The following is a 25,909-nucleotide window of genomic DNA, read 5'->3' on the forward strand; positions in this document are numbered from 1 at the left end:
ATCATTCTCCCCTTCCCTGAAACAGAAATACCAAGTGCTGAAGGATTATTAAAAGACAAGCTCTACTGCCACCTGCTTACTTAATTCGATTTAGCAGTTGAAGCAGCTTCATGAATGAATCGGGTATTAATACAAATGCAGCTAAACTGCTTCCAGTAGCAGCTCTGCATGTCTGTTGTCAGTCAACACTTTTTTTTTCTGTAATGCTTAAGAAAACAGGTACTAGTTTTAATAAATATTGTGGCTTATAAGGCAATATTAAAACTTTTAATATGTCTTCTCTTGTCCTTTCACTGCCTGCCTTTTCCAGTTCCTCCGTCAAAAACTCAGTCTGAACCTTCTCTGAACTATAGAGGTACTGTACAATGCTGCTGAGGGAAAACTATCTTTCCCTTCACACTGTTTAATGTGGGTTTGGTAAATGGGTCTTTAGGAATGTCATGTAAAATGCTGTAGATAAGCAAGCTGGTTTTGATCTGTGTTGTCTTTTGCAAAGTGTTGTTTACATGTCTGTGCTTTTAGGTCAGAACAAACACACTTCCATGCACGTTGCTTCTTAGTGCCATTAAAATGCCCGCAATTAACAAATACCGTCAATTAACTGTTCTGTGGTATGACATGTTTCTATAGAGATTCCAAGTCTTTTCAGGTTACCTGAAGCATGATAGTTGAATTTCAGAAACACTAACATTTCAATGGTCTCTTGGGTTCAGAATTTATTTAGTAGCAAAGAGTGAATATTTTGAGATCTATGGGATCTTCCACTGATTTCAATTTACATGTTTGCACGTTGGATAACTCTGAATAGATGCAGACTTCTGAATTGCTGCAGTAGGTGGGGTTTGATTAGATTACATTGGTGCTTCTGCTTCTAGTTAAACAGAAAATGTGTATATTTTGTATATCCTTTTCCTTTACTGAATATAATACATTGCTTTAATTATCCTCAAGAAAGGTATGGTTGATTTATAACTGGCTTTACTTCTTTGTGTTACTGGTAAACACAATGTAATCAAAACTGTGGATAACTTCTTTAAATGTTCAGGAAGGAAAGAAGGAAGGAAGGAAGTCCACCTCCAGTAGGTGACAGCCATTGAATGAATCTTAGCTCATGGCCTATTGCATCTCGGCTTCACTAATGCCAGTGATTTTCCCCCTAATCCTCTATCGTTACCTGCTGTGGCCTCCTCTTATACAGACCATAATACTAGAGAGGATATCTACTCTATTTATTTAAGGAAAATTGATTCCTTGTTGTTTTGAGATTATATGCTGTGTTTAAAATCCCAGTTTATTGGTATGACACAATGTTTAATGGTAATGTTGATGATCAGCTGACATAGCTTATGCTAGCCTTTCATTGTCATAGTGCATAGTTGAAGACTATGTAAGGGAATCATGATCCACATCTAGTTGCAGCCGAGCCCCGAGCAGAAAAAGAGCAGTTTCTGGTGAAGGAGCATAGGCAGCGCTTAGGATTTGAGGAATACATTACTGTGGTTTTTTACAGTGAAGTTGCAGCCTATTTTAAGGATAGTTTCTCCATGTTTTCTTCTGGGTTCATCATCTTTAGTCTTTTACTGTGCTTTGAACTACTGTATGTGCCTAACACCTAACACCTGACATTGTTGATACGCAAAAGTGATCTGTGTGAAAATCATGTGCTTTGTGTGAAATGCAAATCAGTTTACAGGAGTTCTGGGATGAGGGTTTTTTTGTGAAGTAAACCTTTATTTTGTGTCAACAAACAAGTCATTTTGCATTTGCTTTTTAATTATTATTAAACAAATAAGGCAAATATTTACAGAAGAAAGCAATTTTTCTCTGTACATTTAACCTTATGGTTGCTAGTGAAATACTCTGTGCTTGGAACCAGGGAGAAATCTCTATACCATTTTGCAGTGTCCATTGAAAAAAAAGTGGGAGTGCTTTACCACCTGTATATTGAATGTCAAACCAATGATTGTTTCCTGTCATGCATGACCTTGTCATTTTGCTCATCCAGCTTGGCTGTTTCATGGAGGACATGCATATTTGAGCTCTTACAGCCTGAAATGCATATAAACTCACCTCTCTTCCCACCTGAAGTAAAAGCACCAAGATGAGAAAAGATGAGCACAACCACTTGGTTTAAGTTCTAAGGAGAGCCCTTTCTCCAAGGGAAAAGTCTCTTTTCTCTTCATGGAGCTTTTTCCAAATCCACATTGAAAGTCTTTCCATTAACTTCACTGTCTTAAGTCAGACCTGTGAATTGTTAAAGATATACTCCATCATCTTTTTTTAAAAGTCTTTTTTTTTTCTTTTAGTATTACAGTGCTCTGTGAGTTTTAAGTGAGACATCTAACAAGTATTTCTGAAGACTAAGCAACTTGCTTATATTTTGCCTTTTAATAAGGATTACCAAATTGTGATTGAAAACTTACTGCAGTTTATTAATTTTTTCCATTTGCCCCCATTAGAAATTTTGAACAAACTCAGAACAAATAAAAGTTTGAAGAAAGCGAAAGTGCAGTATCTGGCAGTTACTTTGAAAATTCAGGTCATAACATCTCCAGCTCATAAAAACACAGCATTAATCCAGGATGTTTTAAAATACTGATCTTCTGAAATGTAAAAAATATCGTTATGATTGTTTCAGAACCAAGTCGGAAGGCTTCGGTAAGCAATGATGCAATAGAAAAAGAAAAGACAAGACTTCTGGGACTATTTAAAGCTGATAGAAGAAGCAGCAAGGTAAGTGTTCAGTAGTGTAGTACCTCACTAAAGAGAATTGTTTTCTTTCTGGATGTATTATGTCTGTGAGTGGTGACGTTTGCAGTTTTTCTTTCTCGCTCCTTCTCACTCCTCCTCTCTCTTTCTCTCTCTAAACTATGTTTAATCAGTGCATCCTTATGGAGATACCAGCTGCTTATTGGAGGAGTCAGGCACATTGACTGTTTCCTCTTTTTTTTTTTTTTTCCTAAATGCTGTCGTTTCAGTAGGTGTTAACAAAGAGCAGTAGTTCCAAGCAACTTATGTCCACTTATTCATAGTGCTCATATTACAAAAGACATTTATGAGAGAACTGATGTAATATAGAACAATTAAGATATGAAGTAGTAGTGTCTTATGGGTGGTAATCTGTTTTAAAACATCTATATCTTTAGGAAGCTCTGTACAGTCATGCTGTTGCCATCTGCAAGTCTGTAAACCCAATGATTCAGGTGTAGAAGAAATAACTTGTAGTAAACTGAAGGATCAGTATCTACTGGGGTAGATGTTAGGCATTTTTAACTTTGTTTTTAATCTTGAGTTGAAAAATTTAAAAAAGAAATTTTGTATAAAATAATTCTCTTCTGTTGAGATGCCTTTATGAAAAATTTGTCATTCATCACAGAGTTTAAATACTGAAAAACTTTCTAGCTCAAGAACATAGAAGTAATGTATCCTTTGCTACTAATATCAGTGTCAACTGATTTTCATAGAATCACAGAATGGTTTGGGTTTGAAGGGACCTTAAAGATCATCTAGTTCCAACCCCCTGCTACGGGCAGGGACAACTTCCACTGGACCAGGTTGCTCAAAGCCCCGTCCAACCTCTTGTCCTATCACTACACTCCCTGATGAAGAATCCCTCCCCACCTTTCCCGTAGGCCCGCTTTAGGTACTGGAAGGCCGCTATAAGGTCTCCACAGAGCCTTCTCTTCTCCAGGCTGAACAACCCCAACTCTCTCAGCCTGTCCTCACAGGGGAGGTGCTCCAGCCCCCTGATCATCTTCATGGCCCTTCTCTGGACCCACTCGAGCAGGTCCATGTCCTTCTTGTGCTGGGGGCCCCAGAGCTGAACACAGCACTGCAGGGGGGGTCTCATCAGAGCAGAGCAGAGGGGGAGAATCACCTCCCTTGACCTGCTGACCATATTGCTTTTGATGCAGCCCAGGATGCGATTTGCTTTCTGGCCTGCGAGCGCACATTGCTCGCTCATACTCATTTTTTCATCTGCTGACACCCTCAAGCCCTTCTCCGCAGGGCTGCTCTCAATCCACTCGTGGCCCAGCCTGTATCTGTGCTTGGGATTGCCCCAACCCAGGGGCAGGACCTTGCACTTGGCCTTGTTGAACTTCATGAGGTTTGCATGGGCCCACCTCTCCAGCCTGTCAGGGTCCTTCTGGATGGCTTTTGATTGTAAAGTATTTAATATTCTAGGATGTCAGAGTAAAAAAGGGAATTTTCTTTTCTAGTTTAAAAAACCTCCAAGGCTTTTGCAGTGAAATCATAAAATGTGTATCTGATTAACTGGTACTAAGAAACATATGTTTGTTAATGGACCAGTGTTTCACTTACCCTTCCAGTTTTCAGTCATGTTTTTTAAAACTGTGAAAGCTTTCGAAAATATTTATTACTTCTATGCCCTTTTGATTATGATCAAATTTGCTGTGCTTTTACTGGGGAATAGCTTCCTTTATGGACACTGTGAATTACTATGTTGAAAAATCTGACCTGTCATGTGTGCTGAGCTGTTTTTAACATCTTATAAAGAACACATGGAAACTATTTTATGAGGTAGGAAGTCAGTCACTTTCAGAGTGTTTATCCTCTGTAAGAAAACATTTCACATTTAGAAGGGAGCAGAAGTATAACTGGACCAATAATGCTGTAGCTGCCTGGAAGAATCACATAAACAAGGGAGCTCAGCCTGAGCCTGTAGAGCACGCTGCAGTTCCTCTGGAATACACTGTAGCACACAGTTTCTGCGTGTCCCCTGATTCCATATTTTCTGAACTTCAGTATGAATTGTGTGCTCTTGGGAGTTCTAACTCCTGAAGCAGCTCAGATTTAACTTGTAAAATATTTACAACCTGAGGTTGCAACCTGAGAAAAAGTTGTTATGAGGCATCCCAAACTTGTGGTTATTGCAGTGGGTTTCTTACAGCTGAATTTGGGATGAGTATCCCAAGATTAAAACTCCTCTCTTTTTTTTTTTTTTTTTTTCTATTCTCTTCCTTGTGTTTATTAATCAAAGACAAAGGAGGTGATACTGAGGGTCTTTAAAATACAAATTTTAATAGATGTTAAGGGTATTGAGGATCAATTAACAAGTTACAAGTAGTATTTGACCTGGGAAAAAGTAGGAACTGTACAAACAAGTATGAGAAACAGCTTCTAATTGTGACGTAAAGGTGTCTTTTTTGCTGCTAGTTCTGACAAATGAATTTAATTTCTTGGTCATTTCTTTAATGGACTCTTACTTTCAAATGACAAATACTCTGTAGGAGAAGAAATAAAATCAATCAACTTGTTTAGTCCAGCAAGGAAGTAATTGTTGTCTTTTCAATAAACCTAAGAGTTCAAACCCAAATAGGTGGAAGAATTACTTAAAACTGAAGAATGGCGCAGCACACAGGAGCAAGCAGGTGTTAACTAGCCATAATACATCTGGCTTGGTATTATGGAAGATTTCTAGCCAAAACAGCAGGGAAACTGTTAACAGAGTTAGCAGAATGTAGGCAAGTTAATTGAGTTCTTTTAAGAAAAGCTTTGGTGGGTTTGTGAAGGGATTGTATGATGGGATGCCCTGTGATTTCAGGGCACTGGAATCAAAGGCCCAGACTTCCTAAACTCTGCTCTTGATGGTTATTCTTACATTTTTACTCCTCCACAAGACTTAAGTTGGTTCTGCTTATTTGTTTTATTTTTTTCTTTGTCTGCATTATGATTTGCAGTGATGCTGTGAGTGTGTATATGCATGCTGTCATGTGTAGTCTGTATTTTAGAACTATTTGATAGCAAGAATTGTCCAAAGACTTGCACAGTAGTAGTGCTGCAGAGTTGCACACATTTACGAGGGGAAGGCAGTTTCTTTTGCGAGGGAAGAAGAGTATTAGCCTGTGTTGCAAACTGTCCTGGATCAGTTGTCACTACACACTACAAGCCTACGCTCAGACTTCCGTGCCTACGCACATGCTTTCTTCCTCAGCTAGCTCACTGAAAGCCACAATCATGGTATGACAATACACTACACCTAACTTTTTGGAAAAAAAAAAAAAAAACAAACAAAACCCAAACCCCCCAAAACTTCCTGCTATATTAAAAACACTGTGAAAGCGGAGTCCTGTTCTCATGGTTGATACTAATTTGTTTAAAGTATCTCTTTGGTTAACTTTGTACTGGCAGGCTTAATGCCAGATGAGGTATCATCTTGTTCTCTCCAGTCTAATTTAATGCTGGATCTGTTGCCCTCTGTTCTCCTGCAGCTGGCATAAAAAACATAAAGGTGGCATGAACTCCGTGTCTTTTTGATGTGAAATGTAGTCATGTGCCTGAGGCTAAATCCAGATCAAATTGGCACTGCTAAGCAATCCAGTGGAGCAGAGGTCCTGTGCAGACAATCATGGGACTAGGCTTCAGTAGGCTATATGCTAGCACACAGATGCAGTCCTGTCATTGGCAAGTGGCAGGGAAGAAGTTCCCTGCTTGTTCCCCTGTGTCCGTAGGTATAGCAGAAACTTGCAATCTGGTCCCTGGTGCTACAGGAGGTGCTTAGTACCTGTTTTCCTCCTTGCCCAAGAATTGTTCTGTTTCATTATATTTTTTGTTCTTAAATCTTTCTACTAGTGGATTTCTTAGGGCCTTGCCTACATCAGAGAAGTTTTGCAGACTGCTTCAGGGTTTCTCAGCAATCAGGTCCAGCACTGCTGAGACAGTTTGTCTTGGTTCTGTGATGAGGTTTGATGCTTTGCTCTGGCATGTTTTTGCTGTTTTGTTTCCTTTGCTGCTGCTGTGTAGGATACTTGTTTGTGTTGCAGACAGAAGAACACTTGAGGATGAACAGAGATTGTGGTGAGGAGGATGTTTTTAGTTCTGCATCTACAAGTGAAGGAAGCTTGGATGTAAGTACTAACATGGCTTGTAGACGCTGTTGCATTCCTATTAGCTCCTGCTGTTTGAATAACCAGAAACCACTGCTATTCCTGATGCTTAGCCAAGTAGAAGTAGAAATAGCTTACTTCTTAGCAGGCTTAGTGATGTGAGTGCACAGTTCATGTATCTTGGTGAAGTTAAAATGCAATGCACAGTCTTCAAATAAAACTTGCTACCTTCTATAAATAAAGTTTCTTTCAAAGTTAGATTCTAAGCAGTCGGGAACAAAAAGTGATTTAACTAAGGACATGGATGTTGTGACTGTAAGTGACAGTGGTGCACAAAAGTATGTTTGCCTTATCAATGACACTTAGAGGGAGCTTTTTTCTTATAAAACCACACCTCGTTTTTATCCCTTTATATGGCTTCTGCAGCATGGCAGCATTGCGTTTGTTTCATAAATATCTTGGGGGCAGAGAGTACTTTTGTTTTAAACACTGGAAATAGCAGAAAGGATTTTTGTTAACTACTTCAGTAGGTGTTGGGGTACTGAAATCCTGTGAACCACATTTAGAAAAGTTTTTAAGTGCCTGACAGACTACTATATTACGAGGATTTACTTATCTAGTTAGGAAATGTAGATCCTAAATATTTTTGTAAGGCTGTTCTGGTGGATTAGAATCCATAACAAATGGTGTGTCTTTTTGTTGCTTGGCTTTTTGGTATTATTTTTTCAAAACCTGGAGAAGACTCTGTTGGTGACATGATAGAAGACTGAAATGTGAGGTTCAGCTCTGAATCCCCCTTTCACAAACAGGTATTTGGAAAAGCAGTGCTGATCCACCAAATGTACAGCTCACTAGCCACAGAGAAGGGTGACGGAAAATTGTGGAAAAAATGGAGGAGTGAGAGAACAAATCCCACATAAAAAGGATAATATAGAAGAAGTCAAAAGGGAGAAATAGATGGAGAAGTGTTGGCTGTGAGGTTAAAAACCACCTAACTCTGCAAATCCGTGAAGACTTCATAATGAGAGAGTACTGAAATAGGAAAGCTGGTTATAACACTAAAAATTTCAGTAACACTATAAAGATGAATGTTTTAGTGAGAGCGCTCTTGTAATATAAAGTCCTAGTAGAGGGTGATTTGGGTAATTGAAATATACTAGGTAAAAGTATGGAAAAACCATCACAAGTTGTGCCAGAATAAAATCATCTTGTAGTTTGTAATCACTGCCATTATAATTAATTTCAATATTTTGATACGCAAGTACTAGAAGAGAAGAAAGTGGAAGGATTCCAAGTGAGGATAAGAAGGTAGTAATCATACTCTGAACTGTCTTTTACTCTAGTGTCTGGTGCATTCCTCAGAAGAGAGACATCTCTTTTAATTTATTTTTGTAGGAAGTCTTATAGGGCAAATCATAAAGGAAGGTCTTTTTTTTACTTTGACATTGATGAAAAAAGTTTTCTAAACTGTCATGGACTTGTAACTGTCTTCTAAAGGCACAGGTGGTAGGGAGCAAAGGGATCTTGAAGAGGTAAAAAATATTTTCTTTTTATTCAGTTACATGTGTCAGGGATTTAATTTTTTTTCCCCTTTCCTCTTAAGAGCAATTAATCTTCAAGAATAACATAGTCTTTGTGCAGTGTTTACATCTTTGGCTTGACACCTGTATTTGTATGAGCGCTGATCCTGTTAAGACATAAGTACATACTTACGTATTGACATAGTTCCTTTTAATTTGGTACTATTCTGTTAAAGCTTGTAGAGGATGTATAAAATAAGTCTACTTATAAGTCACTTGGCAGCACAGAAGGTCCATCGTTTGAATAGGCTAGACGGGCTTCCAGAAAAAGGTCAACAATTGTGACATCTTAGGTGAAAAATTCTAAAATACCGTAAACTTAGCATGGATATTTGGCATAGATAACTTGTATTAACTTAGTTAAAAAATCAATTTTCAGTGAAAGCACTTCATAATTTTTTTAATTTAGCTAGCAGTTCCTTATGGGCTAGACTTTGAGACCCTTGATCATTCTGAGTAATTCTTTATTCTACTTGTGCAGAAGATATCCTCACTTATTTACTTCAGTGGAAGTAAGTATCCTTATTCAAAATAAGTGGTATCTAACATAGCCATGTTTGTGAAATACACATTTAGAGCTCATTATATAGAAGTTTTATTGAGCTAAGATAGGACTTCTGGCAAAAATGTCATTCAGTAGAGCCTTCCCCTTTTGCAGTTTCCTCAGGTCTACTTTCTGTTACTGTTTTGGGTCGTCTGAAAGTATTTTGCATTTGCTGTGTGGAATCAAAGCCAAAGTTTCAGGTTTATTTCTGAAAGGCAAATAGTTTGCCATTGCCTTCAGCATGGTGCCAGGAGATACATTGTCTGGATCAGGAAAATTTTTCTTGCATATAAGGAAATAGAACTCATGAAGTACTACTGAGGAAAGGGAATGAACTTCAGTATTCTTAGTTTAAATCCTTTTCTCACTACTATGTGGTGGTGATCTGCAGTGAATTGTAGAAAAAGTGATGAGTCTATTGAGGACATGGATTGGGTTTTTTTTGAAAACTGGGCAATACGAAGGAATGGAATAAAGGTGTAAAAAATAAGAGATCCTTAGTATTTATTGGAGCACAAGTTACATTCTCTTTACATCCACCAAACTATTCTCAGTGCCATATTTATCTAATTGTTACTGGTATTATTAATGCCTCTAAAAATACTTTGGATTTTTTATGAGGAAGCAGATTTTCAAAGCCAAGGTGGGAAAGTCAGCACTTCATGCTTGAGGTGAAAGGACATTTTTTCTCACTATCAGCAAAAATAAAGGTGAAAAACTAAGAATTTGTTAACACCTCAGAGAGAGAATGTAAAAATGCAAGAAAATACTTCTCCGTGACAATCCTCAGCAGTTCATTATACCGCACTTCCATAAAGGATCTGAAATCTAATAGTGTATTGTAAATGAAGCAGAAATCTTTTCCCTTAATCTGTTCCAATTTTGTGCTAAGTAGATGAGCTTTATATCCAGGTTAACTTTTCACAAATCAAATGCTATTGAAATACGCCGATGTATAAATACAGCACACAAATAAAGCAGCTGGAAGTTGCACTCCAGTTAACTGTATTCTGTTTTCTGTGTGCCCGAGGCAGACAGTTAGAGCTGGAATTTAGAACAGCTGGGGGAAAAAGGGGAATTTAAGTAATTTCTGCCGCTTGGTGTCGCTGTCCTCAAAGAAACAGTTGATCGAGACGAAACCCGATATTTGGAACGCAGTACTAAATTTAGCTGTTTTTATTTTTGGGGCCTTCATGTTTTCATAAATCAAGAGCGAAAAAAACGCATCCCAAGTGCTGAACAGTGTGTAGCGCTGATGTGGACTTTGTTTATGTAATAAATCAGCTTGGGAAAAAAAATATTTAGAAGTACAGCCAGGGACACTTATCAGAGGATTTGAAACTTCAGCACAAAGTCTTATCACACAAGGCTTCTCTAGTTCAAACAGGGCTTCAGCAGAGCAACGTTAGAGGTCAGGACCATTTTTTAAAAATCTGGTCTTCAGTGTATGTCTGAATAGAGGTGTTACTCGTAACAGAATCAATGAACCTGAGTGAAGCAGATAGTCCAGTAGTTCCCTGCTTAATGAATCTGTTATGGGTATTATTATATGTGTTCATGAACAAACAGGGGAAAAAACAAAGTAATTTTAAATTCTAAGCAGTTAGCAGATACATTTAGTATATGTGTATTTTTGTTTGTTTGTTTGATAGTACCTGTGTAACTACAAGATCATGTTGCAGAAGAAAAACACTGCGCTGATGATTGAAAAAAATCATCAGGACTTTTGGTGCATTGGCAGTCACTTCTTAAATGATGGAAACAGCTATTTTCCCTATAAGGCTTCTAAAAAATATATTATTTACCTTTTCAGGGCCTTGTTTGCTCTTAATGTACTTTAACTTCAACTTGTATGCCCTCATTGATGGCAGGAGTTATATCATTCATGGTACGCTCTCCCAGTTCAAAAATAGTTGGAAGGAAGGATCAAGTACAGTTATGTGGAAGTGAGTGGAAATGTGATTTCTCTTCAACCATGTCAGGTTCCAGATGATCAGTTAATACTGTCTGCTGTCAAGGGTTTCACCTCACGCAGCCAGGTACTGCTTAGGGCAGTAGGAATGAGAATACTGCCCATGTCGTCTAAATGGAACTTAACATCCATCTATTTTTGATATTTCCTTGTGTCTGACAATCACATTCACTTTAAATTCCTGTTTTCATGTTCTTGCTTCTTGGTCTCGTGGCGGTGCTTAGGATGATGTTGGTTATGTGTGTTTGTACTAGCAGGGCCAAATCCTGGGATAGTTCTGTTGCGTTCTGCGTACACTGCCAGAGGCATAGGTTGTGATCCGGTCTTGAAACAATTTTCCTTAGTGTGGTTTTGTTTGCAAAACGTAAAACTCAAGAAACTAGAGTATGGCGAGTTATGTAAATACTGCAGCAGACTGGTCTGTTCCCCTCAAGTCTTCTGTTACAGGGTGCCTGTAAGCCAGTAGTTTGATGCCGGGGCATGACACTAGGGAAGATACAGTATAGCTATAAATGTTTTCATTTGTGCAAATGTTTACATGATTAGAAGAAAGATAGATTTATTAAATACCAGATATCTCAGGATAAGGTTCACCATCACAGTACAATTATTGTGATACTTTCTGAAAAAAAAAAAATAAAAAAATTTAGTGGTTAACTTTCCTTGGTAAGAAGAAAGGTTTGCTAGAGCCAACTGGCTTGTGACTGGCATTCAGAAAATCCAAATATGTGGCAAATATGACAGCAATCAACTTTCTTTCTCTTTGTCTACTGAGGGCAGGACAAGAAAGAATGCGCTTTATATATGGCAATGAAAATATAACTTAGATGTTAGAGGAAAAAAAGTCTGTCTACATGGAGGTCTCACAAGGGAGCAGGTTATTAAAAAGACTATGAAATCCTTATCATCACCTAGTCTGTAGAACCTCCAAAAATGTCTAGAGGATGAGCTACACACACTTGATTTTGAATAGAATGATGGATTAGGTGGACTGTGGAGGTTCCTTTCAGCCAGATTATGGCTGCTGAAGAGCTGCTGCTGTACCCACCTCCTTTTGTGGTGTGCGCTTACAGGATATTGTCTTTCGTTCATGTGAATCACAGATACTTTTACATAATATAATATCTTTATATTTTCCTTACAGTATGTGATGGCAGAAGGCAAGAGCTTGAAACAGTGGTTGCCTGCCACCAGACTTCGAGTTCTTACTCTGAAGCATGGTATTACTAGACCTCTTCAAAGAAAAGGTTCTTGGAATAAGTGTTAAAAAAAAAAAAAAAATTAAATCTCAGAACCAGCTGAACTACTCTGGCTCAAAAAAAAAAAAAAAAAAAAAAAAAAAGAGCCTGAGGCAAACACCTGGAATGGAAAGTCTCAGCATCTATGGTTAAAGCATGGTAAAGTTTCAAGCTATTAAAACCAGTATCTGGTGAAGAGACATGTCAGCTGACCCCTGTTCTGCCTGTGCTGTTTGGCTTGTACTACCACAGGATTGCCAACTTCATGCATTCAAAAATCACTTGTCAGCTCTTGCCCTCACCACACAAAAGTGGCTTGAGATCATGAGATTTGAAAACAAATCGTTCAGGGTGGACTTCGTGTCCCTCCTCCTGAGCATTAGGTTGGTAGAGGTCACATTTCTAAATATTTTTTTTGTTACCATGAGGGTTTTATTAAAAAAAAAAAAAAAAAAAAAAAAAAAAAAAAATTATCACATAGTCATTGGTTGCCAGAACCTGTATGTTTACATAAAACTGTGTGGTTCCAAGTAAAATCATCACAACGCATTGCATTCAAGTTGTTGCTTTTAAAAAGGCAACTCAGAAACTTCAGTTCCTGCAGTGATTTTTGCAGGACATTTTGAAGGAAGTATTCTCAAGAAATGTTCTGAGATGAACAGAGAAATGGATCAAGTAGAATCAAAAGGGCTCGAATAGGGCCATAGCTACAAAAGGAACTGGGCACAACTGTGCCTGGCAGTGCCTGTTTTAAATACCCAGAGTGCAGGCTTCTGTTGGACATTGGACCTAAGCATCCCAGAATCAGATTTCCCAAGTTTTGAAGCCACTCAAATTTGCACAGCAGGAGTTGCACATCAAACTCTGCCCATCTTCTGTGTTTGCTACCTGCCTCTGCTCAAGATTGAAAGATTGAAACCTTGAGTCAGTTGCTAGATTTAGAAATTTAAAGCTTTTACTCTAAAAACCTCACACCTACCATTGTTAGCCAAAATATGAGAGCTAAGTTCAGTTCTCTTTCTTTAGAGATACTGGCCAATCTCAGGACCATTATTAAGCGCATGATTTCATCCTTTGCAAAGAAAACCAAAATACTGGCTAGGCTGGAGATTGACTGGAACAAAGCTGTGAGGTATTCTTGATGTGGGAAGCACCCTTTTGTAAAATACCCGAATATTCAGTGACTCAGAGAGCAAAAGCAAGCTCAACTATTCAGACCAGTAACAAAATAACTTGAGTGTGGTGGCAGCTCTGGGTTCCAGAGCCAGCACCAGAGATGTTTTTCTGTGTTTTATGCTAAGCAAATGTTATATCCAGCAAATAAGTAGTCACTGAAGCTGGAACAGGAGGAGCCAAATGGCTGTTGCTACCTGCCCAGATGAGTGCCCTAGTCTCAGTCTGTTTTTAGCTAAATTCATATTCATGTCCTTGAACAGAGAATAGTCTCATTCTACTCATAAGAGGGGGAAGTTTGTTTTTTCTCAACTAGAAGAAGGTTTTGCACCTGGGTTTACCATATTCTTACTGAGTCATTGAACTTGGGGCAGGGAGGAGGACAAGACAGGAGAGAAATACCGTAACTGCCTCTTCTAGGAGTTACGTTTTTTGTGGAGCCAGGTTTCTTAGTTGTGCTTTAAGTGCACCTATTGGATCAAACCCCTTGGCTGATGAAAATGGCTCCTGATGGAGTTTCGGCAGGAGGTTAGAAGCAGAGGTTAGAAGTTTCTCAGCAGTTTTCACGCTCAGCATGCCCCGAAGCAGAATTCAGGCACCAAAATGAGAGTAAGTGCATCAGAAGGGTATGTGTCAGGTTTATTGAAGGGAAAGCCCAAAGTGGTGTGGGAGGGAGGCCCAACCGAACAGGAGCGTGTAAAGTTAGCTTAGTGAGAGGTAATTCAGCTTCCAGACCTGGGCTGCATGGCATCATTCTCTATACTGTGGATGTACCCAGTTGGTCTGGCGTAAGTTGGCTCAGATATCTCCCTCGGATGTTTAATTAAGACCTGGTGACACACCCTTAACCACCCAAATCCTTTTATGTCTGATTCATGTTTTGTTACTGATTTCACTGAAAAGTTCTGAAGTTAACTCACTGGAAAAAATAGAATAAAGCATCAGCTCATAAGACCAATGGCTTTTAATTTGCATTAATAAAAGGACATTAAAGAAAACCCAAAGACAAACTTAAATGCCATTTGAGATTATTCTAGTGACATCTCAACCACTCAGGCTTTGCTTCCTTGGTATTTAATATTACCAGAGCCCCTTAGTAGTGTATAAATAGCCTTGTAATTTATATTCAATCATAGTTCGTTCAGCATATTGTTCTTAGTGTAACTGGCAAGTGTGCAGTGGTGTGGAAAATACCACCTTTAAAGAAAAGTTTATCCCAGGATCAGGTTTTTCTGCAGTTGACTAAGCAGAGATGTAGTTCCTTAAAAAAAGTCTTTCGCATATTTCTGTGTACGTAAAATGCTTTTTGTGTTTAAGTTTGGGATGGTCTGGGAAGGAGTCAGGGAATTACTAATTCCACTGCAAAGTACACTTCTGTTTGATTTAATGATGGATATCCAAAATATTTCTTGTAAAGCTTTCAAATGTAACTACTGTAGAGAAAGGATTAGCATGTGTTTATGCCCATGCCCTTTACTAGACGAAATTAGAAATGGCTAATTGTGTGTCATTGACTCCATACTGCTAATATACAATGGAAATTTTTTTTTCAAACAGTAACATCTGTTTTTGTAGTGGCATAATCTGAATCACATGTAACTATGGATTTATTATATTAGTCTAAAATAGCCTATTAGCATATGTAGATTTTAGATACAGTGAAGATTTTCAGCACTGGTTAAGGTGTAATTTCTTTTCTTTTGCAAACAATTTCTGAGGCATGAGCACTAACAGGATTTGGTTCTTTTCCAGCCTTTTCTGTGGACAGTGAAGACTCGATTTCATTAAAAGTAGTGGCAAACAATAACATTTCTTCTAATTAGATGATCTCATGATTTCCACACATATTTGTTCTGTGCATTATTGTTCGTTGGCAAAACCGAACTGCTTGGTAGCGTGTGAAACCATATGTCTCAATAACATCTTATGGCAGGTGAGGGAGGATTTGCAAAACAACATTTGCTGACAGGGCACAATGCATTTCACTTTGATGGGGAAGTTTTCTGAAGTGAACTTTATGGCTTAGTTCTCTCATGCAAAGTCAAACCTACATGAGGCTTAGCGGGCCCTACAGGTCTTCCATTAACACAAAGAGGAATTATGTGTATGAAGCAAAGACTGCATAGCACTAAGTACCGTGTGTGCTGCTCAATTGTTCCTTACTACAGAAAGAGACCTGTAGCCTGTGTGGCTGTTTCACATTCTTTCTTTTTAATAAACAACTGTTAAATTAGGTTTTATTGGTGCTTTATGTGCAGCTCCGATACTGATCTTCCCCTTTGAGCTTAGAAGAAATGATTACAAATAATTTCAGACATTGCTTTTTCTCTTACTCTCCAGTGTTTAGTATTTCATTTGAATTCTCAGCAGTATCTTGGGATGCACGCTGAAGAGGGGAAAGTGTGACAAATAGCAGTCAGTCTTTAAAAAGACTCTTACAACAGTATGAAGTAGTAATACTTTCAGTCAGATCCATTTTCTTGAATTTTTTTTTTATATCATTTACGCTTTCAATTAGATCTGAAAATACTCCAGGAAACTTAAAGGGAGTATTTCTGATTTTGTACATGGTCAGCTGGAAGGCCAGAAGAAAAAGCAGATCAAGGCAAATAGCAAGGTGTAGTCCTGCAGAGTTCTTAAATAGGTGAGTAGCTGTATGCATTGGACCCACTGACGTTTTCAGTGTCATACCAAGCACCTATTTAAGTGTTTTGCAGGTTCAGTACCTCGGTGACCTGGTGAGAGAGCCAGATACGGCTGATGCGTAGGACATGAGCTGTGTAGGCAGTCTTCGATGTAAACTGGCATAGCAAGATTGAGAGATTGCCAACAGATTTATGATTGTTGGTGTTTGGTTCCCCCCTCGCTGGTTATAAAATTTTCTTCTTTCCATCCCAGCAAATGCTCAGGTACACATCTCGATTTTGATCTCTCTCAGTTTCAGCACAGAGATGATGTGATTTCATTGACTCTAAATGGAGCTTGTTCTGATTTAGAGTTGTTTGCATAGGACGAGAGTCAGGCCAGTAAAGTGCACTGTGGAGGTTTGCCTTGTAAAAACCTAATGGCAATGGGTTTGACGGAAGGGGGAAGGGAAGAAGAAACATTTAAGACTATTTATTAATCAAGAATTCCAGCAGTGAGGCTTTTCTTGCCTTGATTCTGGCAAATGTACAGATTAGAGATACTATGCAGAGATGGTTTCTGCATAGAGAAAGCCCTTCAAATGTAAACATTTGGGCAGCTGGCATGGGAGATCAGTGCAGCAGCGGTGGGAGGGAGGTAATAGTGCATAGTGGTGCTGACTGAATTTAGCAAACGTTAAACAAGGTCCTTGTTCTAGTTTAAGGGTTATGGTCAGAAAGACTATCAACTAAAAGTGCTGGCAATTTTACAAGTCAGTCAAAGTCATTACCTAGTATTTAATTAAAAGCAACTTGTCTTTCCAAAGTTGTGACGCCTTCCCCCCCCCCACAAAAGAAAAAAGCTTGGGAGAAAATGTTCTATGCAACCTGTTTGAATTAAATAGAAAACCCTTTATTCTCTATCTGTGGAAGGGCAGCAGTCTAAGACTTCTTAGTGTTTTGGTTTGGATTGTGAACTGTCATAATACATTGTTCAACTTTTAATTTCCTGTGGTTGGATATTATATCAAAAGAAAGCGTGCTGAGGGTGAAAGTAGTGTAGGGTCTCTTAGCTTTGTAGACATGTGCTTCGTGTGCTGTTTATCATCAGGGGTGGGGGGTGGTGTTGTTACATTTTGGTTTTTTAGCCCTCGCCAAATAATTACACAACTAGGCTTTACATCAGGGTATCTGATCATGCATGGGGTTTTTTGAATTTTGGTTCTTAACGTGAGTTTTGATCACACGTTTTAAAACAACTCCTTGCTTATTGGTTGTGATCTGATTCACACGTGTTTTGTGTGAGAGTGCTTTACCTAATTTCTTTAGCAGTAGAGACTAAAGTATGTGTATCTGGAGCCAAATTTTATCTTTAAAAAATCAAAGCTACGCTTTCTGTGCTGGCGTTGTTATGATTTTCATTGAGTTTGAAAGTATACTGGAGGAAAAGATTTCCTGGAGAAATGACAGTGGCAGCATAGTTTAGAGCATTACTGTCTTTTGACATTATAAAGTTAGTGACCATCGGAGACTTTATGCAGAACTCACTAAAGCCAGTGGAAAAATTCCTGCTGGTTTCAACTAGCTCTGGACCGTGTCCTTTACAAGTTGCTAGCCATTATCCACAATAGGCCATTTTAGAAATCATTCTTTCTTGTGCTACTTCAGGTTCTCTTTTGCATGGACAAAGATCTTCTGACACTTTCACTGTCATCTTCGAAAATGTGAGACTTTTGTTCTTTTTTGAGGAACATTTGACACAGATAACCCCCTTGAAGTTGCTTAATTTATAGAGCATATTCTTGCCGAGGAAGGAGAAAACCCCAAAGTAAACATGTTAAGTCTTGCAGAAGATGAATTGCAAACAGTGGCAAAGGAAGGGAGTGGCTTTCACCAACCAATAGTTTGTTGCAAAGGCAAGTTTTTCTTTATCTGAAGCAGTGCATACCCAGAGAATTGAGCAGAATCCTCAGCGCTGATTGCCTTGTTTGAGATGTAATTGTGTCAGTAAAAGTGCAAGGGTAGGTATATGTTGTATCTATTTCCACAGTCTTTAACTTCGTGACAGTTAAATTTGGGACTGTGCTTGAAAAGTTTCTGCCACAGCTGCTCAGTGGGGAGTGTGCTCAGGTGCATTGGAGTACTACAGTCAGCAGGAATAAATAAATCAGAGCACTGTGATTTCTTAGTATTTCACACTAAATTCACAAAGGAAACAAGGCTATACACAGTGGGAAAATTATTTTTTTAGGAATAACAAACATTCACAAGGTCAAGCTCTGATGTCCTAAGGATATAGTGCTGAATTTTTAGACTTGGAGAAACTTAGCTGGCTGTAGTATACTGCAAAGGAAGATGAAAATATTAAATTATACATACATATATATAGATAAATAAAATGGGAAAAGGCTGAAGTAGCTTGGGCTCCAGCACAGCTGTACTTCCAGTCACTTTGCAGTATCCTGTATTCTCGCTTCACTTTTATTTAGAAGATGGGGTGAACAAGACAAAGTCAGAGTTAAAAGGATAATAAAGAGTGCTCACAATAGGAAAAAAATAAAAGGCCAAGGATGTTTGAAGTAATGTTGGAATATAATTCTAAGAAAATTCAAAGGAGGGGTCTGGTTCTGTATTCTTAACCTCTTCTTCTGTGCCCAGTTGTTGAACTTGTGTGATTTTTGCCAGGATGTTTGGGATGTTGATTATTCTCCAAAGAGGATAGCCTGTGGAGAATCATCCAGGATGGAGAAGAAGCCTGGTTATGAATTTCATCCACTTGCAAGATTTAGATCCTGAAATGAATCTGTATGTGGCTTCTTCGCAGTATTAGCATATCTGGTTTTTCTGTCCAAATTATTCATCATCTTTAATGGGACAAGCTTAATTTCTGTAGGTATTGATCTGTAGGCACTATGGAACAGAAGATGGATGCGTACAACACCTGGAAGTGCTCTATCCATTGTCCAGCAGGAGAGTGTTGCCTTGAAACGTTCTCTTCACCCCTGTGCTCCTGACCACTGATGTTGATCTGGGACTAAATATTCAGCTGTTATAATTCAAAATAGTTTGTTGGCATCAATACCTGAGCATCAAGTTATGAGCACTATGTGTGTGAGTTTGTGTTTTGTTCTTGTCTTCTGCAGCAAGCTGTCCTGTCTCCTTAAAGGGTTGGTCTCCTTCAGTGCTGTTGTTTGTGGCTAGAAATTCTCAGCATGGAAGCTGCAGGTACAGTTTGGGAGTTGCTTAGGCTACCGCTTAGGGTTTCAGACTCAGCTGTTGTACTCAATGTGTGTATGTGTACATAGACACACAAATCACAGAATCACAGACTGATCGGGGTTGGAAGGGACCTCTGTAGATCATGTAGTCCAACCCCTTGCTAAAGCAGGTTCACCTACAGCAGGTCACACAGAAACGCATCCAGGCAGGTTTTGAGTATCCCCGGAGAAGGAGACTCCACGACCTCCCTGGGCAGCCTATTCCAGTGCTCTGTCACCCTCAGAAGAAAGAAGTTTTTCCTCACATTCCTCAGATGTGCATACAGACACCTGAAGGAGCTAACTGAAGTAATGTATTTTGTGTGTGTATATGTACCTGTGTTTGTGTGTATGTACACAGGCAGGTTATGTACAGACACACACATACATCCAGACATCTGAAAGAGCTAATTGAAACAGTAAAATTCCTGGCTGTTGGCTTCTGATTTGTGTTGCTAGAACCCTCTCAGTGACTGTGTAGACTTAGGATTTGTGTTAAGATTTTCACTAATTTCAGAGTTCAAAAGCTGATTTGTTCTTCTAAGTGAAGTTTTAAAAATCTTCAGAGGTTGCATTGTTTTTCAGTAACATTTTTGGTAGTGTTTTATCATTAAAAAGTGTAAAACTTCCTTTTTGAAAATTTGCTTTGACGGTTGGATGATTTTATTTGTCTCCCTCTAGCTATACACCTACAGTTACCATAGGCTTCAAAGGGAAAAGTAGCTGGACAACCTTGTTGTAAATTAACAAAATATTTGTATCAGAATTGGATTATAGGGTCTGGAGCTAGAAATCTGTTTCTTCAGCTTGAGTAAATCAGAGCAACTCCTTTGACTTTAGAGAAGATCTGCAGATATTGGTGAAAATTTGCCTTTGAATTTCAGTATCATTTTCTCCATTCATCAACAGCTATAATAAGTAGAGATTTTCAGAGGCCAAGTCATACATCAGAATTTCAGCAGACACTGAAAGATGATGAGAATTGATCATTAATGTTTCTCGTCTCTGGAAGACTTGCTTAAGGTTAACACTTTCATAAGAATGGGGGGAAGTACTTTTTAACTGGAATAAAAATACTTTCAGTAAAAACCAAATTATTTCTTCAAAACCAAACAAATACACACCCAAAAAACTCATGCCAGGAGCTGTTTGATTCATAATTCTGGTCCCCATAAAAATTTGCTATGCAGACATTAGAGCAGATATTTTTAAAATTGTATGTTTTACGCAAAGTTTCCATCTCCTCCTCCTGTATAAATTGGCGTATCTACAATGAAAATATATTGATCAACTCTAGTGGTTTGATAGTTCCTATACGGTAAAAGAATTTATTGCAGAAGTTCTCTGTAGTTTTTCAAAATATTTTGAATTTCGGAAGGACATATATTGCGAATATAACAACTCCTGTCTTTGATGAACCAAACACATTGGCTGCTTGATTCAAAAGAATTAGCAAGCCTAGAGAAAATAAACTCTTATTGCAGTGATGAACTCATTTGCTCAAGACCTCTGATCCTTTTTGTGGTTATTTATGATTGATGAATGCTTAACACCAGTGGAAATTACAAAAATGTCTTTTTTGCTGTTGTTGGTCTTTGACCTTTTGAACTCCCTTTCCTACAGTCTGTTCCCAGACCATTAATAAAGACAGATTTTGATTTTCAGCTTGGTTGTTCAACACTATTTGATTGAGCTAATCTATTTTCACATAGTGCAAAAGTGTAAGTGAAAGGAGAAACCAGACTTCTCAGACTTAAAAAAATTTGGCTTTTTCCATCCTCACTCTTCCAAGTTTGCTCTCACTAGATCTGCTAATGGCCTTCCAAAGCCAAGTGTAAATAGCCTGTTTTCAAATGTTCTTTCCTTGTTTTCTATCTGGCTTGGTAATTTTCTCTCTTCTTTCTGTACTGGGATTGAATTGAATTTTGGAGTCCGTGTGAATTTTCCTCTAGAATTCTTTCTTCTTCAGGTTTCTTTGAAATGCATTTTTCCTTTTGGGTCTGTCATGGGCTTTTAGACCTCTCTTGGTAGGTTTCATAATGTTTCTTTAGTTATTTTCTTCCCTTCTGCCTCATTCCCTGTCTTCGTAAGCATTAAATCCCTACCACAGGAATATCTATTACACATTCACAAATCTGTATGTTAATCCCCTTTCCTTTCAGTACCGAATCTTTACCAGTTTGAGTTTTGTTCATGTGACTTTTCCTCCACTGTCTTCCTGTCAACAAGTGGGCATTAACATTGACACCTTTTTGGGCTAACATAAGAGCATGAGTTTTCTTGCAGAATATGGTTTCTGTCCTGCACAGTCTTCTTAGCTCATTGTTCCCAGGATATGAGCTAGTACTCCATCACATTCACTGAAGTCTTCTGCTTTTTGCTTTGCTCCTGTTCTTTTCCAGATTTTTGTATTTGCGTTTCTGCAGGAACTTCCTCTCTGGTCACATCTGGTGAACATACTCACTTCATTTTTCACCGTAATGGCTGTGGTTTTGTTTCTCTTCTCACTTCTTCCTATGTTCTTTCCTACTTCTTTTGCATCTGCTTTTGTACCGCTGGGAGAAATATCCAAAAGAAACTTGTAGTGTTTTCCATGTTTTTTCCCATTTCCTTTTATAATTCCCTGAGCTCCCTGCACATCTCTTTGTTACAAGCCCATCTTCTGTCCCCATTTGATGAGACATTTAATCTTGAATACATAACCCTTTCCTTTTCTTTATAGATTAGCACTTTGTTTTTTTTTGTCTGGCATAGTATGTGACAAAAAATTTTCTTGATCATCTGCCTATTGCACTATCATGTAATGATACATTTACTTAGCATATATGCACAAAAAATTATATGCTGTCAGAAAACCTATAAGTGATTAAGTAGCCAAATTTGCTCACTGCCTATTTTTCGTTAGCCGTTCCCTTTTGGGAATATTTTGAATTTAATCTTTCTCCCCATATTGCCTTTACATAGTTGTATTTTTGACAGTTAGGGAAAATCTGTTTTCAAAATACAGGTGTTTTTATAGGCTGACACATTTTGACAGTGCACTGTGACAAAAAGAGGTAGACGTGTGGAGGATAAGTTTTTAGCGATCTGACCAGAAAGAGATAAATCATCCCTGAGAGGGTGCATTTGATATATAAATCGATTCTGGTGTTTCCTCAAAACAATACTAATGAGACATGAAGTTTTCCACGCACTTCTGAAAGTCAAGATAAATCATTTTACAGTTGTATGAAATGCAAACAAACCTTATCCTAAGCACCTACCAGGATTCAAGACTGTCACCTGCAGTTCAGCTTGACTTTGAAATGCACTTCAGATTGTGTGGGCAGCCTGCACTCCTGCCGCCCACCCGAGTAATGGACAACATTGTCTCCATTAAACTACCAAGTAGCACAGAATATAGCCGATGCTGAAATGTTTTCTGTGCCTTGTTAATGATGAGTTTATCTCACTAAGTTTTACATATCCAAAACAAAAGCAAGAATATATATGTTTTAGGGGTATTCAAAATGCACCTGTTACATAGGAAGTAAAAAACATGCTTTGTGTGCTATCATTTAGCCTGGTGATATCAGGCGCGTAGCACAAGAAGGGCATGAGGGAAGTTGGCAGTTCAGGAAGCTTGTGAATATATGTCTATGATTTCTGTGTGGTGTTATCTGTCACCCTAATGTGGCATTTTAAGGGACTGGACAGGCATGTGTTTTTTAAAAAACATCATGGTTTTAGTATATCCACTTACAAAGATACCTGTAATGCACATGTGCTGAGGCTTGTGGCTGTTTCATGGATGGCATTGGATGTATACCAATGTTGAAATACCTTCCAATAATTTTATGTTTCGTAGCTTTTTAGTTGTATTTCTGGAAATTTGGAATCTGGTGGAAGTGTAATATTAAATGAAAAATATATTGGTTTGTGTGGTTATGAGCTGAAGATTGCATTTTGAACATACACCTGCTTGCTTTGCCAACCACGTTTGTTCAGAAAAGAATGTTTAGCAACCTAAGTTTCTTTCATTTGTGGCTAAATAGCTTCAGATTTCAGCAAAACAAAATTTTGTCCTTCATAGGACTCGCAGTGACAGAAATTAAACAAATTGTGCATTAGAAATATTTGCAGCAAGTGTATTTTCACTGCATTGAGTTGAGGCCGCCTTGCCAATGCCAACGGCTTTGAATCAAAGAAGATATGTTTCTTTTCTTTTTAACACATTCCTCAGCTCTGATTCACGAGGTCCACAGGATACTTGCTTGCTGATTACTGCAATGACTCTAGTGCCTAGATTGATAGGAGAGGACACAAATGATTTATGTGTGCCTTCCAAACACTGGTTTATACACCTTGGTCTTCTCATTAGCACTTATTAGCATACTGCCTGCTCCCACTTTGAGTTGTTGAGACATGGCTCTGCCTCCTTTCCCTCTGTCCCACCATTCAGAAGGGGTAGTGTCTACCCCCTCCTATCAAGAAAGGTTATTTTTGCTAATTCTGTTGGGATGGTACTTTTTTTTTTAGACTGAATTTATTTAAAACACACTGTCACTTAAACAGTGGAGATGATACAAGTACACAAACATAAATCAAGTTAGCTTGTCTTCCCTTTTCTGCATGTGTTGCTGTGATTGGAAAAAAATCATTGCATCCATTTCCCTTGATACTACGACTGTCTTCTTTCTTTTACAAGGGACACTTCTTCAGATTGACATGAGTGATTTTGGGTAGCAGTGGCAGACAAATGTTTTGTTAAGCGTAGAAGAGTAGTGTGACTTGGGAAAATCTGAAGAGTGAAACAGGAGAAATTATTTGGAGGAAATACACTGAATTTTAAATCACTAGAGGTGATTTAAAAGCTTCTATTCTCAAAGCATTGGGGAATCACATCTATGATAAAATCTTGGAAAAGTATAAATGATTTTACAATCTCTTGAGTTGCTTGAATATTATATATACGTTGTTGAATTCATAGATCTGTATTCTACTGCTTTATATATGTCGTGGTATTTTATTCACTTTTGGAGAACTCTGATTAAATTTGTGATCTCAGACTGGCTGAATACTGAGGGAGGTGGTAGTGTTAGGTGGTACTGATATTAGCAGTTAGGCTTGGTTTTACTGCATGTGATTCTTTATATTTGCAAGAATTTACAGACATGTTCATGGTTAGCTGGAACATGTATTCCCAATCCATGTTTTCTAACACACTAATTATTTGAGTAAAAAGTTTATATTCCTAACCATCAAAGTATTTCACTGTTCATTAAAAAAGTAATCAACTTAATTGCAATTTTTGCTATATTCATTCAGTATCCATCTGATTTTCAAATGGAAAAGGAGTTTTGAATACTGCTTCACACACAAGAAGTATAACAAAAACTAAAGAAGATTCTTGGAAGCTCTCTCTGGTTGGGCACCCTCTTTGTCCTCGGTGTAGTGCAAAGGGCTTGAGTTAATACCCAGGCTTGTTCCCTACTTAGAAATTCACACAGTGAATCTAAGCCACTTGGTCTGTTTTGGAAAGCTTTTTTCCTGGAGGCTTCCACTTCTCTAGTTCCCTCCCTTGAGTGGTTGTTCTTTCAGCTTTTCTGCTGGACACCACAGAAGGTGCAAAGTGAACATAAATCAGTTGGAGCTGGAAACCAAGGCTGGGCTCCTAGCTGTAGAGACACTTTACATCACCTGACTGTACCTAAGTGAGGACAAGAAGTAATCAGACAAGCTTCTAGGAAGGGAAATTATAGTTAAGGTGCAAGGAAAAAAAAATAATGATAAGAATAGTTAAGCAATAAAATAGCATAATTGCTGTTGGTGTGGACCTGTGTCATAGGAAGGTTTTAGTAACCTCTGCAGTGACAGATTGGTCATGCTACTTCAGTGCTGAGGAGATAAAGTGGATGACTTTGTAAAGGAGGTGTCCTCCTTGCACCAGGCACTGCTAGGATTTCTGATCAACAAACTTTGTACTAAAACAAGAGGAATGTGGTCGGCCATGGTGAGGGAGAACTGGCAGGGGCACAGGAGAGCGAATGGTTGTATATGTTCTTGTGTCCCACCGAACGGGCCCTGACCACAAGATCTGGAATTGCTACCTAGGTAATATAATAGATGTATACAGGCATGAGATAGTGCCGTAGTTGTACAGACTTCAAGGTATAACTCAAAACTTTACTGTAAAACCTTGAAAGTCTACTCACCACACGTAAAACCAACATGGTTCTGCCTGTATGAGTTACTGATGTGGAAATGAAATAGTTGCTTCTCTTTTAATATTGTGGTGGGTGACCAGATAATTTCCTACCAATAGCAAAATGCAATGACATAATAAAGAAACATAAAGTAAATTGCATAAAAATGCATTTATTTTTTTAATTCAGAGCAGGAAAAGGTTAACTTATTTTTCCTTTCTGACTCCAGACTGTATGCAAGTACCAGAATCACAAGTGCTTCAGGGCATACAAAAACCAGACTGTATTCAGTGTGGCTGCTTAGAAAGGAAAATCTGAGTAGTCACAATTTGGGTTTTTTTTTTTAAAAACTATGTCTCCAAGCAATCTCATGACCACAGTATTATGCTTTGGTTTTGAAGCAGGAGCTTGGATTAATTCAGTTTTGGTGTTGTCAAATTCAGTGCTCATATAAAGAATTTCAGTATGATGTCAAGGAAGGCAGCCTC

At 38.3% G+C, this 25,909-nt stretch overlaps 1 protein-coding gene across 3 annotated transcripts in view; it reads left to right on the forward strand.

Moving 5' to 3' along the window:
* COBL (cordon-bleu WH2 repeat protein) overlaps positions 1-25,909 on the forward strand; it is a 118,755-nt gene that overhangs the window by 12,445 nt on the left and 80,401 nt on the right. For 2 of the 3 annotated variants that reach the window (XM_086469174.1, XM_086469173.1), the window contains exons 4-6: positions 311-355; positions 2,639-2,733; positions 6,786-6,869. In XM_086469174.1, the coding sequence (XP_086325300.1) occupies positions 311-355; positions 2,639-2,733; positions 6,786-6,869 (224 nt within the window). The remainder of the gene's footprint in view (positions 1-310; positions 356-2,638; positions 2,734-6,785; positions 6,870-25,909) is intronic. The other variant, XM_086469176.1, reaches the window with a different exon arrangement.

The sequence above is a fragment of the Leptosomus discolor genome, chromosome 8, assembly GCF_034619465.1.
Source record: "Leptosomus discolor isolate bLepDis1 chromosome 8, bLepDis1.hap2, whole genome shotgun sequence".
Lineage (NCBI taxonomy): Eukaryota > Metazoa > Chordata > Aves > Leptosomiformes > Leptosomidae > Leptosomus > Leptosomus discolor.